Source organism: Talaromyces stipitatus, genomic scaffold, assembly GCF_000003125.1.
Source record: "Talaromyces stipitatus ATCC 10500 scf_1105507295541 genomic scaffold, whole genome shotgun sequence".
NCBI classification, from domain to species: Eukaryota; Fungi; Ascomycota; class Eurotiomycetes; order Eurotiales; family Trichocomaceae; genus Talaromyces; species Talaromyces stipitatus.
Genome location: NW_002990115.1, coordinates 3302045 through 3318676, shown reverse-complemented (window position 1 = coordinate 3318676; position 16632 = coordinate 3302045). Strand labels below are relative to the sequence as shown.

At 48.8% G+C, this 16632-nt stretch overlaps 6 protein-coding genes across 6 annotated transcripts, besides 7 other annotated features; 4 read left to right on the top strand and 2 right to left on the bottom strand.

Moving 5' to 3' along the window:
- Positions 1–806: 806 nt before the first annotated feature.
- TSTA_035710 (uncharacterized protein) lies at positions 807–2503 on the top strand (the record flags this gene model as incomplete). The annotated part of the gene is made up of 5 exons (XM_002480734.1): positions 807–1124; positions 1505–1702; positions 1751–1810; positions 1859–2165; positions 2226–2503. The coding sequence occupies 5 exons, from the start codon at positions 807–809 to the stop codon at positions 2501–2503; spliced, it is 1161 nt and encodes a 386-aa protein (XP_002480779.1).
- Positions 1220–2698: a mobile genetic element.
- On the top strand, positions 2597–2892 carry TSTA_035700 (uncharacterized protein; the record flags this gene model as incomplete). Its single annotated transcript, XM_002480733.1, has 2 exons — positions 2597–2663; positions 2711–2892. The coding sequence occupies 2 exons, from the start codon at positions 2597–2599 to the stop codon at positions 2890–2892; spliced, it is 249 nt and encodes an 82-aa protein (XP_002480778.1).
- Positions 2822–2842: a microsatellite.
- Positions 2893–3095: 203 nt separating the features above from the next.
- TSTA_035690 (reverse transcriptase, putative) lies at positions 3096–9136 on the bottom strand (the record flags this gene model as incomplete). Its single annotated transcript, XM_002480732.1, has 2 exons — positions 3096–7057; positions 7102–9136. The coding sequence occupies 2 exons, from the start codon at positions 9134–9136 to the stop codon at positions 3096–3098; spliced, it is 5997 nt and encodes a 1998-aa protein (XP_002480777.1).
- Positions 3357–7019: a mobile genetic element.
- Positions 9137–9763: 627 nt separating the features above from the next.
- TSTA_035680 (uncharacterized protein) lies at positions 9764–10638 on the top strand (the record flags this gene model as incomplete). Its single annotated transcript, XM_002480731.1, has 2 exons — positions 9764–10156; positions 10606–10638. 2 exons carry the CDS (start codon positions 9764–9766, stop codon positions 10636–10638), a joined length of 426 nt encoding a protein of 141 aa, XP_002480776.1.
- A 345-nt stretch (positions 10639–10983) lies between these two features.
- Positions 10984–13661, bottom strand: TSTA_035670 (reverse transcriptase, putative; the record flags this gene model as incomplete). Its single annotated transcript, XM_002480730.1, has 2 exons — positions 10984–12621; positions 12651–13661. The coding sequence occupies 2 exons, from the start codon at positions 13659–13661 to the stop codon at positions 10984–10986; spliced, it is 2649 nt and encodes an 882-aa protein (XP_002480775.1).
- Positions 11245–12429: a mobile genetic element.
- Positions 12438–13154: a mobile genetic element.
- A 725-nt stretch (positions 13662–14386) lies between the features above and the next one.
- Positions 14387–14782: a mobile genetic element.
- On the top strand, positions 14591–15985 carry TSTA_035660 (uncharacterized protein; the record flags this gene model as incomplete). The annotated part of the gene is made up of 2 exons (XM_002480729.1): positions 14591–15011; positions 15411–15985. 2 exons carry the CDS (start codon positions 14591–14593, stop codon positions 15983–15985), a joined length of 996 nt encoding a protein of 331 aa, XP_002480774.1.
- Positions 15419–16632: part of a mobile genetic element that runs on past the window's edge.

Genomic DNA, 16632 nt, shown 5'->3' with positions numbered 1-16632 from the left:
TTATGGGGCAAGACTGTGACGGCCAATAAGTAGGCTGCGATGCCGATATTGGTAACTGGAAGCTCAGAAGTGGTTGGAGAGTGGGCGGTAGTGGAGCAATAGGAAAGATAAGGAACTATTGTATCTAGCTTGAGAGGACAGAAGCGGCAGCCGGTTACTATGGGTGCATATATAAATGTATAGTAGCTTAATGTGTATCCCCCCAATATCCCTAGGGGGGGATGAATAGGGGTGAGGGCACACTAGTCAGAGTTTGTACTGATTAGGTGTGCCCACGGGTTTGGAACTATAAGGGATCTCCGGAAGGATTAGCCTAGGGAGAGTGCCCAAAGGTCCCTGGCATATCGGCGATATGGCGACGAGATAGTGATTTTTGAATTTTTGCATGTATGATTCTGATAGGGGTGATGCCGATAGGGCATCACCAAGGCTTCTGTGGTCTGTCATAGCCAGTAGGGCTGGGTATAGACAATAAACTTGATTAATAATAATAATAATAAGGTCGATTTGCTTTCTATTATCCCTAAATGGAATTACTTTATGAGTATCTATCTTCTTCCCTACCTTCTTAGTTATCTACCAGGCTGATTAATTATGTCGCAAAGTCAGCACTCTGACTTCGCATCCTCCTTTTATGATGGTGAGATAGATAATCTTAGCTATCTAATATCATCAAACCACCTGGCTACTCCATCTACTAGCCAATACGCACTTGATATCTCCGACCAAATATTCCTCTAGCAATCCCCTCTTTCTTCACACGCGTTGGACCTGACCGAAGGAAGGCCTTTCTTCTCTATGATAGAATGGCGCATAACGACTGGGTGGATTGGTGGCTTCAGACCAATTTTGGGAGAAAGAGCAAGATTAACTGGGATTCGACGCGACATGCAGAGATTTGGGACTATTATCACCAGGTTGCTCATAGTGTAGATGGTGCGCTAAAGGTCATGTGTCAACGCTGTGGAGCTATTCTTGAGCACCCCTATACTGTTAACTCAAAGACAAAGGGCAAGATACAATATCATGGCACATCAACAATGCAGAAGCACCTTAAGACAGCAGGGCGTTTAAAGAGTGAACGAGGGAAGAGAGCAGAGATAACTGAATTTCTTAAGAATAGTGTATGTTCTTATATTCTTACAAATTTTTCTTTTAAAACTTACTCCTAGCTGTGTCTACTTTGCTAACTTAATTTATATACTAATATTAGAGAGAATCTTCTACTAATATATCTTTCTCGCAAGAAGCTTGGGAAGAAGATATCTTACAGTTCCTTACACTTAATCGACTTCCATTTCATCTTATTGAGCATTCAATGTTTCAGCGGCTTATTTCTCGGGCTCGCTGCGCTCCATCACTGCTAATAATCCCATCTGCTGATACAATCCATCGCCAATTAAGGAGCCTTGTTCAAGACCGGCAAGAGCGTGCCCTTCAAACACTACCTGCTGGCTCAAAGATATCAATTGCACTAGACTGCTGGACATCTCTATTCTCATAGGCGTTTATAGCAATCACAGGCTATTTTATTGATGCTGATTGGGTCTATCGCGAGGTACTACTTGGGTTTAAGCCTCTTTATGGGCCACATACTAGTGTGAACCTAAGTAGCGTCGTTCTTCAAACTCTTATGGAGCATAACCTTGAATCACGAGTATTTGGGTTAACAACGGATAATGCATCTAATAATAAGACCTTGGTAGATTCTCTTCAATAAGCTCTACCAGACAGTGTTATTATTATCCAGATTCCATGCCTTGCTCATGTTATTCAGCTCAACTTCAACCAGCTTCTTGATCGCATTAAGGTAGTCCCATTAAATGACTCTGCTGTGACGAAGTGGACAGAAAAGTAGTCAAGACTAGCCCAAGCGAATGCGCAGCACCAAGGGCGAGAGATATCTTATACCTTAAATAAGGTCCGCTATCTCGTAATCTATGTGAACGCAAGTCCTCAGCGCCGGGAGACTTTCTATAATCTCCAGACGTCAAGCGTGAAGCTAGTGCCTATCCAAGATGTGAGAACTCGATGGAATTCAACTTTTCTAATGCTTCGTCAGGCAAAGCGTCTACGCAGTATCTTTACGCCATTTTGTGCAGAGTATGACTGTGAAGAGATGTTACTTCAGGATGAGGAGTGGCGCCAGGTTGACTATCTTCTTTGTATTACTGAGCCATTCTTTGACTATACAACTCAGCTATCAAAGACCTGAGACGTCACAGCACATTATGTGTTTAAGATTTACAATAAACTCTTCGAACACCTTAAGCAGTTAATGAAGCAGCTACGACGAAAGCGCGCTCCATGGAAGCAACAAATGCTTCATGCACTAGAGGCTGGTCAGACAAAGCTTGATGAGTACTACTCTCAAACTGATTATATTCCAGGGCACATCTATGCAGTCAGTACGATGCTGGCACCAGTGAATAAATTCAAATTCTTCCTTACAAAGGATTGGGATCAGAAATGGCGGGATATCTATCGCAAGTCCTTCCAATAGGCTCTTATTCCATATCAAGAGCAACTTTCAATAAGTAACCAGTCTTCAGACAGGTCTCACTCAGCAGCTCGGCTAAGCTCAAAGCTTGATAAGATGTTAGATGAGAGTGAGACACAGCCAAATGCAGCAACTGATGAAATGACCCAATACCTTGATAGTGGTTTGTTTGCACGAAGTCTTTGCTAAAATATACTAACTACTTAATAGATACTATTCATATTGCGCCTCTTGCATTCTGGAAAGAGCATCAAACTCGCTTTCCAGCAATTGCTGCCCTTGCGCGGGATATACTCTCCTTTCCTGCAACAGGCGCAGGAGTTATTATTATTATTATTATTAATCAAGTTTATTGTCTATACCCAGCCCTACTGGCTATGACAGACCACTAGAAGCCTTGGTGACACCCTACTGGCCTCACCCCTATCAGAGTCATACATGCAAAATTCAAAAATCACTATCTCGTCCCCATATCGCCGATATGCCAGGGACCTTTGGGCACTCTCCCTAGGCTAATCCTTCCGGAGATCCCTTATAGTTCCAAACCCGTGGGCACGCCTAGTCCGTACAAACCCTGACTAGTGTGCCCTTATCCCTACCCATCCTCCAATGTGACACCTAGGCCACCTTCCTCCAACGTATCCCATCCCCACACATCACTAATCTCAGCCTCTCTGGCTGTCCGCTCATTATCATTGAATAGGTTGGCTTCAGCCATGAATTGCAGCAAACCCTGCGTCGCTCTAGGCTCAGCAAATAGCCTAGCCTCGGGGTTTTCCTCAGCCGCTGTAGGCAGTGGCACGCCTGCTTTTTTGAGGGCTTGATAGAGAGTTCTTCGTCCTGCACGACGTCCACGGCACTCAAAGAGTACATGCCTTACTGTCTCATGAGGTTCCTTGCAGGCCTGACACTCAGGCGATTCCCGTTGGCCTATCCGGTATAGATAGGTGCCAATTGGAGCATGTCCTGTCTTTAACTGGTAGTAACGACTAGCCACTCTTTTTGGAGCTTTTCCTGCCACTGGGTCAAGGTTCCAGCCTCGAGGCATCTTGTAGACACGTCCGTCTCTATGCCTGCCTTGTACAGCATTGATTTGGGCCCATTCAGATACTGCAGCTCTCCTTGCTTCCGTGCAAGCCCTTCTAACGTGCGCCAGAGATAGGTGCTCAAAACCAGGCGCGGTTTGTTTACTAGCTGCACGTTTAGCAGCTTGATCAGCCTGCTCATTCCCTTCAATCCCTGAGTGGCCTGGGACCCATTGTATTGTGACTGGCTGGCCTCTCAAGGCTAGTTTCTCAGCTGCCCTGTGAGCTCTAAGAACAAGGGCTTGCCCAGGGCCTGGCCTTGTCGATCTGAGGCGATCAATAGCATTCTGTGCGTCAAGTAACACCCAGATAGGACCAAGAGGTTGCCTCTCCAGTGCCCATTCAAGGGCTGTGGCTACTCCCACTAGTTCTGCGTCAAAGACCTCGTGTCCGTGACCCATTGGCACTTCTACGTGTTCCCAGGGGCCTTCAGGTACAGCCTGTAAAGTGACACCGGCTCCTGCACGTCCTGTATCGAGTCTGGAGCCATCGGACCAAAACGTTGTTCCAGCACGCTGTTGATTAGCCTCTGTTAGGGCCTCTTCCTTGTCAAGTACTCGGATCGAGCCTGGGAAGCCTTGGAGCTCGCATTGTTCAGTTCTCTCAATTCCTCCAGAGGGGTCTCTGTTCAACCGTTGAGCAAGGTGCTTTGCCAGTCTTTGGCCTAGTCGATTCGGCATCTTATTGTCTCTAGAGGCCCACTCACGGTCGTCTAGCGGTTGCTCTCCAGGTTGTGCGTGGAGGTCACCATGTCTAAGGGTTACTGGAAGTATCTGCGCTGTAGGATGCGTGTCAGGCAGAGCTAGTAGCCTCGCTGTATATCGAGCTACTCTAGCGTCCAGTAAGACTGTCGCTGGCTCTAACGCTGCCTCTCTGATTAGGGCTCCGATTGGGGTTTTTGGGAACATGCCCGTAATACCTCTGGCTTGCTTATTGATCAGAATCTGGATCCTTTGTGCCCATGTTTTCTGGCCTTGCCACCATATCTCGGCACCCCATAGCAATTGGGCTTGCACTGTAGCCTTCTGTATGCGCCTCACTAATGCTGGAGGTAACCCATTAGCTCTGCAGAGTGAGTTTAACCTGATTATCGTATTTCTTGCTGTCTTAATTCGAGCGTTGTAGTGGCTCTTCCATGTAAGTTGGTTATCTAGGAGTATCCCTAGCCACCATACTGTAGATTTGACAGTTGCCGACTCGCCTCCAACCCTGATCCGGGCTCGAGATACGTTTTGGGCCACTTGACGTCTGTGTCGTCTATAAAAGAAAGCGGCCTCAGTCTTTTTGCGATCAAATTGTACCCCGTTAGCCACCCCCCACTTGATGGCTACTTCCGCGGCTTTCTCGAGGATCCTACAAGCCTCCTTCACTGAGCTTGCGGCTGTTATTAGGCCTTGGTCGTCCACAAAGGATAGACATCGAACCTCCGGCACACTCCTCTCAATGGCTCTTGATAGCCCATGAACGTATAGAACAAAGAGAATGGGTGACACCGGAGAGCCCTGAGGTAACCCAGAGCTTATCGGTACTTCCTTTCCCACGTGTCCATCAATCACAAGAGTGACTTGCCGGTCAGATAGAAATGAGATCACCCAATGTATAAGATCTCCATCCACGCTAGCCTCTCTGAGCACCTCTACCAGTTTTGCTAGGATGACATGGTCAAAGGCCCCCTCAATATCCATAAATAGAGCTGCAGCCAGCTTCCCATTTGCCCAAGCTTGATGGATCTCCTCAACTAGACATGCCACAGCATCAATTGCACTGCGTTGCCGACGGCCTCCAAATTGACCATCATGGAAGAGGTCTTGAGCCTCTGCAAAGTTTGTAATTAACTCTGCTACGAGCTTCTCAATTACCTTGCCTAGGCACTTCAATAGGCTTATCACTCGATACGCACTAGCCAGTGTGTAGTTGGTTTTACCGTTCTTTCTCAGTAGAACTCCCTTGGCTGTTTTCCAGACACGTGGATGTATCCCAAGCCTAAGGCACTGCCTAGTCAGGCTAACCACACGCTCTGAGTCTAGATTCCATAAGAGCCTGATAGCCCTGAAGTTCAGTAAATCTGTACCTGGAGCTTTCTCTAGTCCCTGGCTAAAGAGGGCATTCTTGACAACTTCCTCGTTAACTAGCTTGTGGGCCGATCCTCGCTCAGGAAGCTGTAACTCCATGTTACTGTTTGGAGCCTGTGGAAATGCACGGTGTCTAAAAACCTCCTCCTTCTCGCTAAAGGTGGCTGCAATCACCTCCCCTGAGGCCTCATCGGTGAGGGCTGGTGTGGTGCCTTGTGTTTGTGGTTTAGTATAGCGTAAGGCTGTCCAGCACCGTTTCTGATCTGGCAGAGAGCCCTCAGACGTGCCCTGAAGGAAACCCTCCCAGCACTCTCTTTTAGCTCTCCTGATCAGTGAATAGAAGCTCTTACGTGCTTCTCGATGCTCCTCCTCGCTAATCTCACCCGCTTGGTAGGCTTTACGAGCCTTGGAATACACGCTTCGTTCTGCCTCAATCTCACTGTTCCACCACCGCTTAGATCGAGCACAAAGTCTGATCTGTTTGCAGTGCTTATTCAGGACCTCTGTCAATGTTCTCTCGATCCACTCAGCTTCACGTTCCACTTCCTCTGTTGAGGTTGTGTCTGTTAGTATTGGTTGAGTCTTTGCTAGTTCGTTCCAGGTGTCTTTTGCCTCCTGCAGAGCCTTTTTGTTTCCTAGTAGAGCCTCTATCTGCCACCCTGTGACTTCTTTCCTTGTGGGCTCTGTACTCGTAGTTGCTGGAGGTTCCCAGCTAGCCCAGATCATAACATGATCTGATGGCGTGAGCCTCTGGCTTTCGATTTCCCATCCAGATAGAGGGCCAAGGGCTTGACTACTGATTGTGAGATCAATAATTGAGACCCTAGGCTCAGTAGATGTTTCAAATGATGCTGTAGAATCTCTAAGCTTATGAGGCCTTGTTGGCTCGTCAGGGTCGTTATTAATAAAGAGGTCATGCCTCATTATTAGATCCTCGAGGGATCTTGCGTTAACCCTCTGGTCAATATGGACATTCCACATCGGGCTGTGGGCGTTGAAGTCTCCAAGAATGAGACATCGGCCCTCTAAAATTGGTCCCCAATCAAGATCCGTGAGGGCTCTTCTTGTAAGTAGGCTCTCTCCTGAGTATGTATGACGTGCACCTAACCAGTTGTCATAGCAGTTCACTATCCTCGTACGCCTCCCCTGTTCTAGCACGTCAACCACCATAAAATATGGATGGTTAGCTAGATCTGTACGCGCCTCCACCACTAATTCTCTCACTAAATCTCTCCGAATCGCTGTCACTACTCGAGCATGTTCTCGAGGACCCTCAGGCCAGTAGAACAGGAAGCCAGGATGGCTTATCTGGTATTTTCCACGTACTGGGGGTTCCTGGAGACAGGCTATCCCGGCACCAGCCTGTAGTGCCACTTCTAGGGCTGTATGTACTACAGCGCCTGTACGGGCACAGTTGTGTTGTAGTACTATCATAGATCCTCACTTTGAGGCGCTTCAGTGGCTGACTTGAGCTCTGGCTCTAGTGGTTGTTGGCTATTTCCCTCATGAATATCAGCCTCTAATTGCATCTCAGGCAGCAATTCATCTTCTTCTGGAGTTGACGTCTCCTCCTCTAGAGACTGTCCAGGTCTCTCCTCCAAGGTCAGTACCGGTTTTGGAGGCACTACCGCGAATGTCTCATCTAATGGGATGAGGTCTTGTAAGGATTGTTCCCTCATTCTCCGGATAGCCCTTTGACGAGCCTCCCTAGCTTTAGGGCACTTAGGAGATGTAGCCTCGTGTGCACCTTTGCAGTTAGCGCACTTGATCACTGTGTGTTTGCAAGGTTTAGCTGGCCCAACCCTACAATCCACTACTGTACATGAGTGCTCTATTGCCTCATGATCACCTGCGCAGATCGCGCATTTAGGAGACCTGCCACCACAAGCCATGAAGCCAGAGTGGCCAATTCCGCAGCATCGAGGGCAGATACTCTCAGGATTTGACTCCCAATAAGGTGCTACTCGATGGTGTCGGCCTCCAAACTTGATGCCTTTATTGATCAGTGTTCGAGCTTCCTCCAAAGAACCTACTGTGATCACAATTGTGGCAAATCTCTGGTTGCTAGCCTGTATAGTCTTGGCTCTTTTGAGCCACGTTGGCTCTCGTTTAAGCCTATATAGTGTTCCCAGCTCAATCTCTTCTTGGGCTAGTGCTAGGCCTTGGTCATTATACATGTAGCGGTCCACAGGCACTGCCTGTACCTTAACACGGTGCCACTGTTCGCTAATCTCCACGGAAATAACTGCTGGATCTGTTTGCCTTACAGCGGCTAGTAGAGTATCGTTGTAGACGGGCACGAGGGTGCTGCTGCAAGTGCCTCGCTCTAGGAGCACTGTTAAGGCCCCTGAGGCCGCGTATCCAGAATCGACCGCTCTTACAAAGTCAGGAAAACCTGCCTTAGCAAGGGCACGGTTAAGGGCTAAGAGGATATCGGCTTTCAATGCGGTAGGAGCATCTTTAGGATATCGTCGTCTAAAGATTAGGCGCCTCTCCTCCTTACTCCGGGTACTTACGGGCTTCAAATTAGTTGTTGACAGAGCCTTCGAGGGTGCCAAGGCTTGTTTCTTATACTGGACGGTTTTCCATCCTCCAGATTGGGTATTATTCGCGGCAATAGCGGCCCATTTCGTAGGTGCGGGCTTGGTCAGTGGCTTAGCGGTAGTTTCGGGCTGTTTAGTGGTCTTCGCGGCGGTTCCAGGTACCTTTTTAGGGCCCTCAGGTGGCTGTATGGCTTGCTTCGTAGCCTTTGTTGGATTCTGATATCGCGGTGGAGGCTGAGGTGCGGTTGAGTTTATCGCGCGGCTCTCAGGCGCGGCATCTAGCTGTATTGGGGTGGACGCTAAGCCTCCCGTGGAAGCAGCTCTTGGCGGTGGCCCGTGCGCCGCAACCTCACGCGTTGCAGCGAAGGGGTCGAGTGGTAGGATTTGACGGCTTTGTAGCGCGTTCACGTAAGTTTCAAGGCTCTCTAGCCTAGCGTTGAGAGTAGTAATGAGGCCCTGTTGGGTATTGATCACGTTTCTGGCAGTCGTCAGCTCCGCGGAGAGCTGGTGGACCGCTTCTTGCAGATGGCCGTTGAGGTCCTCGATCAGGCCCATCACGAGGCTATCCTCTGCAGTAGCACTCGCTGCACGCATTGCGGTAAGTGTAATCTTCCTCTTCGGAGCCGCGCTCAATCCAGACCTAGTTATAGGAGTCCGAGATCCTATAGTCAGCCTTGAGGCCTTCCTTTTCTCGAGGATCGTTCCTGGGGCTTGTTGGGTTTCTCCAGTCTGTCGTGGCGCTTGTAGAGCGTCGCTGTTGCTCAAAGTAGGTTCATTGGACTGTTTCTGACAGTCTCCAAGTCCTGCAAACAGTGCACGGGTAGTTGGAGGTAGCTGTGACGTTTCCTGGGAGGGTGTCGATAAATCAACCCCAGATCCAGGTCCTATGATTTCTGGATCTCCAGTGGCCCCTGGAGGCCTCTCTGGACTTTCCATGAGGGTTTTTCGATGCTAAGAAGCCTGCAAAGGCCCTTGGAAAGCTCAATAAGCGTGGTTCGTCGTCAAATCAGGATCTCGCTTCCTTAGCGGCCTCAAGGTTTTTGATAGAAATGAGATCACCCAATGTATAAGATCTCCATCCACGCTAGCCCCCCCTAGGAATATTGGGGGGATACACATTAAGCTACTATACATTTATATATGCACCCATAGTAACCGGCTGCCGCTTCTGTCCTCTCAAGCTAGATACAATAGTTCCTTATCTTTCCTATCGCTCCACTACCGCCCACTCTCCAACCACTTCTGAGCTTCCAGTTACCAATATCGGCATCGCAGCCTACTTATTGGCCGTCACAGTCTTGCCCCATAAGGGACTAACCACTAGCTAGGCTAGCCTCGGGTGTCCTGTCCCGTGGGTGGGTCGGATGGTTTTTAAAAGGGTTCCCGAGAATTGGTGCGGTTCTTAGGGCAAAAGCCCTACGGTGGCTTGATATAAAGCGCTAGCACGCGAGCCTTGGCAGCGGCACCCACTTGCAGCTGCCACGATAATTTGTGGTAATTGTTTTGGTGAGGGGTGTAGGAGTCGAACCTACGGCCTTGTCAATCAGCGAAGATGGGTACCGAATGGAGGCCCCAAGGATAGCCGTTACCACTTCAGCTATCCGCCCCCCAGGCGCAGGAGTTGAACGGCTCTTTAATACTGCTCGGGATGTCTGCCATTATCGTCGAGGGAGAATAAAGTCGGAGACAATTGAAGAATTAATGATGTTTCTTTGCACTTCAAGGTTTGATATAGAAGAGCAGGAGGCAAAGCTTCTGGAGAAGTTCTTCTCCTATGAGGAAATGAAATCTGCAAAGGAGGAAAAGGATGAAAAGCTTGACAAGATTGAGATAGATCTAATTAGTGATACTGAGGAGCAGGATACTATAATTAATGATGAGATAGGGCTAGACGAGGTAGGCGAGGCAGATGAAGTAGGTGAAGCCCAGATACCACTGCCTAGGAACAACACCCAGGTACGGGTCTCAGGATGGAAGCGCAAGAGTCGAGATGATGATATCTTTGAGTATCATTAGTTAGTGTTGGAACGTCAATATCAAGCCTTATAATAACTGATCTTTAATGAGGCAATCATTGAAGCGATCAAGTATATTGCCGGGCGGTGAGCACACTGCTCTATAGCGCTGAACTCCCGGCACCCCTTTCTTAGGAATCAAGCAGAATATTAGGAATCAAAACAAATTCCATTGTGTTTCACTTCGTCGGACCGCCCCTTCTTCAAATCTATTGAGCTGATCTAGGATGGGGATAAACCGATAGTTAGATTTTATCTGTAGATAGAAATATATTATACTTTGCCTTCTGATTCTTTGATATTCCTTAGTCTTTCCCGTTCTTGCTTCCCCTGATTTAGCTGTAAAGGAAATACTGAATATTACAGACAAAAAATGCATAATTTATGTAGTCACGGGCCTTGGCATATATGTTACGTTTGTAACCCAAGTTGGGGCCCCGGACCCAGGCTGGGTTAGAGTCTTCGACCCAAAACCCAACCCAGCCCGGGTTGGGTCCGGGTTATTATTATTATTAATCAAGTTTATTGTCTATACCCAGCCCTACTGGCTATGACAGACCACAGAAGCCTTGGTGATGCCCTATCGGCATCACCCCTATCAGAATCATACATGCAAAAATTCAAAAATCACTATCTCGTCCCCATATCGCCGATATGCCAGGGACCTTTGGGCACTCTCCCTAGGCTAATCCTTCCGGAGATCCCTTATAGTTCCAAGCCCGTGGGCACGCCTAGTCCGTACAAACCCTGACTAGTGTGCCCTTATCCCTACCCATCCTCCAACGTGATACCTAGGCCACCTTCCTCCAACGTATCCCACCCCCACGCATCACTAATCTCAGCCTCTCTGGCTGTCCGCTCATTATCATTAAACAGGTTGGCTTCAGCCACAAATTGCAGCAAACCCTGCGTCGCTCTAGGCTCAGCAAATAGCCTAGCCTCAGGACTTTCCTCAGCCGCTGTAGGTAGCGGCACTCCAGCTTTCTCGAGGGCTCGGTATAAAGCCCTCCGTCCTGTACGGCGTCCTCGGCATTCAAAAAACACATGCCTCACTGTCTCATGAGGCTCCTTGCATGCCTGACACTCAGGCGATTCCCGTCGGCCTATCCGGTGTAGATAGGTGCCGATTGGAGCATGTCCTGTCTTCAGCTGGTAGTACCGACTAGCCAGTCTTTTTGGGGCTTTTCCAGCCACTGGGCCAAGGTTCCAGCCTCGAGGCATCTTGTAGACACGTCCGTCTCTATGCCTGCCTTGTACAGCGTTGATTCGAGCCCATTCAGATACTGCAGCTCTCCTTGCTTCCATGCAAGCCCGTTTAACGTACGCTAGAGACAGGTGCTCAAAACCAGGTGCGGTCTGTTTACTAGCTGCGCGTTTAGCAGCTTGATCAGCCTGTTCATTCCCTACCACTCCTGAGTGGCCTGGAACCCATTGTATTGTTACTGGCTGACCTCTCATGGCTAGCTTCTCCACTGCCCTGTGAGCCCTAAGAACAAGGGCTTGCCCAGGGGCTGGTCTTGTTGACTTGAGGCGATCAATAGCATTCTGCGCGTCAAGGAGTACCCAGATAGGACCAAGAGGTTGCCTCTCAAGTGCCCATTCAAGTGCTGTAGCTACTCCCATTAGTTCCGCGTCAAACACCTCGTGTCCGTGGCCCATTGGCACCTCTACGTGTTCCCAGGGGCCTCCAGGTACAGCTTGTAAAGCGACACCGGCGCCGGCACGTCCTGTATCGAGTCTGGAGCCATCGGACCAAAACGTCGTTCCAGCGCGCTGTTGATTAGCCTCCGTTAGGGCCTCTTCATTGTCAAGGACTCGGATCGAGCCTGGGAAGCCTTTAAGCTCGCATTGTTTAGTCCTTTCGATTCCTCCCGAGGGGTCTCTGCTCAGCCGTTGAGCGAGGTGCTTTGCCAGTCTTTGGCCTAGTCGATTCGGCATCTTATTGTCTCTAGAGGCCCACTCACGGTCGTCTAGCGGTTGCTCTCCAGGTTGTGCGTGGAGGTCACCATGTCTAAGGGTTACTGGAAGTATCTGCGCTGTAGGATGCGTGTCAGGCAGTGTCAATAGCCTCGCTGTATATTGAGCCACTCTAGCGTCCAGTAAGGCTGTCGCTGGCTCTAACGCTGCCTCTCTGATTAGAGCTCCAATTGGGGTCTTTGGGAACATGCCCGTGATAGCTCTGGCTTGCTTATTGATTAGAACTTGGAACCTCTGTGCCCATATTTTCTCTGGCCTTGCCACCAAAACTCGGCACCCCAAAGGAGTTGGGCTTGTACCGTAGCCTTTTGTATGCGCCTCACTAATGCTGGGGGTAGCCCATTGGCTCTGCAGAGTGAGTTCAACCGGATTATCGTGCTTCTTGCTATCTCGATTCGAGCCTTGTAGTGATTCTTCCATGTAAGATGGCTGTCCAGGAGTATACCTAGCCACCGTACTGTTGGTTTGACAGTCGCCAACTCGCCTCCAACCCTGATCCGGGCTTGAGATATGTTTTGGGCCACTTGACGTCTGTGTCGTCTATAAAAGAATGCGGCTTCAGTCTTTTTGCGATCGAATTGCACCCCGTTGGTCACCCCCCACTCGATGGCTACTTCGGCTGCTTTCTCAAGGGTCCTACAAGCCTCCTTCACTGAGCTTGCGGCTGTTATCAGGCCTTGGTCATCCACAAAGGATAGACATCGAACCTCTGGCGCACTCCTCTCAATGGCTCTAGACAGCCCATGAACATACAAAACAAACAGGATAGGTGACACTGGAGAGCCCTGAGGTAGCCCAGAGCTTATCGATGCTTCCTTTCCAATGTGTCCGTCAATCACGAGGGTGACTCGCCGATCAGATAGAAACGAGACTACCCAACGTATAAGGTCTCCATCCACGCCAGCCTCTCTGAGGACCTCGATTAGTCTGGCCAAGACAACATGGTCAAAGGCCCCCTCTAGCCTCGTATTGAGGGTTGTAATAAGGCCCTGCTGCGTGTTGATCACGTTCTTAGCGGTTGTAAGTTCGACAGAGAGCTGGTGGACCGCCTCTTGCATCTGGCCCCTCAGGTCCTCGATCAGGCTCATCACGAGGCTATCCTCTGCAGGAGCGTTCACTGCACGCATTGCGGCAAGTGTAATCTTCCTCTTTGGAACAGCGCTCAATCCAGACCTAGCTATAGGAGTCCTAGGTCCCGTACTCAGTTTAGAGGCCTTCCTTTTCTCGATGGTTATTCCTGGAGCCTGTTGGGATTCTCCAGCCTGTTGTATCGCGTGTATGGTGTCGCGGTTATCCAGAGTTGGTTCGTTGGACTGTTCCTGGCTGTCGCCAATTCCTACAATCGGTGCAGGGGTGGTTTGAGGCAGCCGTAGCGGTTCCTGGGTGGGTATCGAAGAATCGACCCCAGATCCGGATCCCATGATTTCTGGGTCACCAGTGGCTCCTGGGAGCCACTCTGGACTTGCCATGAGGTTTGTCGATGCTTAGTAGCCTGCAAAGGCCCCTTAATGTAAAGAAATCGGTGAATGGATCGTTCCGTGCCTAGTAAGAGTATGAGATCACCACTAGGTAGTATTATAATAACACGAATTACATAGCCCCAAAGGAGAAAGCAGCTCTATTCCGAGAGGTCCTCCATCTGGAGCCCCTAGAGGCAGATTTGTCGGATATTAGGCTACAATTCAGATATCCCAAACCATATATGATGCCACTAATTAATTAGATGAAGTCCGTACCGCAATAAATAATGTAAAGCCTGATAAAGCACCAGGGCCAGAGGAGATCCCTAATCTGGTCCTCCAAAGGCTGTGTTTGTACGCGCACAACACCCTGTCGGAATTTGGCACCACTGCAAGAAGCTGCGGGGAGTTTCTGTTATAGGTGTTTCATGATTTCGGGATAGCTCACAAAATCCTTTGTGAGCTCATATCCATACTTCACTGGTTGTTTGTACATGTCTCAATTGCCGGATTGAGTCCTTACTCAATCCCCAACGTAGGTTCCTACGCAGGCATAAATATGGCCTGCGTTCCCCATGAGATAGTGGGAGTGAGGAGTTATGAATAAGGAATCATGTTACTATATTGATCGAACTCACCCTTAGGCTTGTTGGACTAGCCTTGCACCAATCCCTGCTTCGTGTTCTGGGACCGTGCTAAACCAACAGGCTGCTTCCTACTATTGAGGCCTATCTCCGGGCCACTCAGGAGTGGTAGGGAATGAACGGGCTGATCAAGCTGCTAAACGTGCAGCTAGTAAACAGACCGCACCTGGTTTTGAGCACCTGGTTCTAGCGTACGTTAGAAGGGCCTGCACGGAAGCAAGAAGAGCTGCAGTATCTGAATGGGCTCAGATTAATACTGTACAAGGCAGGCATAGAGACGGACGTGTCTACAAGATGCCTCGAGGCTGGAACCTTGACCCAGTGGCGAGAAAAGCCCCAAAAAGACTGGCTAGTCGGTACTACCAGCTGAAGACAGGACATGCTCCAATCGGCACCTATCTACACCGGATAGGCCGACGGGAATCGCCTGAGTGTCAGGCATGCAAGGAGCCTCATGAGACAGTGAGGCATGTGCTTTTTGAATGCCGAGGACGCCGTACAGGACGGAGGGCTTTATACCGAGCCCTCGAGAAAGCTGGAGTGCCGCTACCTACAGCGGCTGAGGAAAGTCCTGAGGCTAGGCTATTTGCTGAGCCTAGGGCGACGCAGGGTTTGCTGCAATTCATGGCTGAAGCCAACCTGTTTAATGATAATGAGCGGACAGCCAGAGAGGCTGAGATTAGTGATTTGTGGGGGTGGGATACGTTGGAGGAAGGTGGCCTAGGTATCACATTGGAGGATGGGTAGGGATAAGGGCACACTAGTCAGGGTTTGTACGGACTAGGCGTGCCCACGGGTTTGGAACTATAAGGGATCTCCGGAAGGATTAGCCTAGGGAGAGTACCCAAAGGTCCCTGGCATATCGGCGATATGGGGACGAGATAGTGATTTTTGAATTTTTGCATGTATGATTCTGATAGGGGTGATGCCGATAGGGCATCACCAAGGCTTCTGTGGTCTGTCATAGCCAGTAGGGCTGGGTAACGTAATTCACCACCGAAGCGGCACCACTACCGAGCCGGCATTTTTTCCCGAGCGCGTACACGATATTGATTTTATATTATTCAACACGTCAATATGCCACCAATTCGCAATAAAAACCGGAAAAATTTAGATGAGCAAGAGGGACAAATCTTATTAGCAATTTCCGATTTACAGAATGGCCGAATTCAACGTGTAGCTCAAGCTGCAAGGATTTACGAGATCCCCCGGACAACTTTACAAGATAGACTCAATGGTATTCAACAAAGATCTCTCGTACGCGCCAACAGCCATAAATTGACTCAATATGAAGAGGAATCGCTTGTCAAATGGGTGCTTGATTTAGATCGACGTGGATTACCCCCCCAGCATTCTCTTGTACGAGAAATGGCTAATTATATACTTTCACAACATGGCAAACCACAAGTTGGAAAAAATTGGATAACTAAACTGATTAAACGCCGTCCAGAGATCGATTCCAAATTCGCAAGGAAATACAACTACGAACGTGCTAAATGCGAAGATCCAAAGATAATACAAGAACATTTTGATCGCGTACAAGCTGCTATATCTGAGTACGGCATCTTACCGGAAGATATATTCAACTTTGATGAGACTGGCTTTGCTATGGGACTCTGTGCAACTGCAAAGGTTATTACTGGAAGCGATCGATATGCTCAGCCGAAGCTTTTACAGCCTGGAAATTGAGAATGGGTGACTGCAATTGAAGCAACAAATTCAACTGGATGGGCTGTGCCTTCGTACGTGATTTTCAAAGCAAAGAAAAACGTACGAGAAGGCTGGTTTGATGATCTTCCAGATGATTGGCGAATCAATATTAGCGATAATGGCTGGACTACAGATCAGATAGGATTAGAATGGCTTAAAACCCATTTTATTCCCTATATTAATGGTCGTACGGTTGGAAAATATCGAATGTTGATTCTTGATGGCCATGGAAGCCATTTGACACCAGAATTTAACCATATATGTACTGAGAATAATATTATTCCAGTCTGTATGCCACCTCATTCTTCGCATCTCTTACAGCCTCTTGATGTTGGCTGTTTTGCTGTTTTAAAGCGACATTATGGGCAGCTTGTTGAGCAACGAATGAGGCTTGGTTTCAATCATATTGATAAAATAGACTTCTTAACAGCATTTCCACAGGCTCGTACAGTGGCATATAAAGCTCAAACTATTCGGAATAGCTTCGCAGCCACTGGATTAGTGCCTTTCAATCCAGATCGAGTTATACAACAGCTTAATATTCGATTGAAGACACCAACCCCCCCTCCAAGTCGATCAAGCAATACGGCATCATCCTGCTTACAAACACCTCAAAATATACGCCA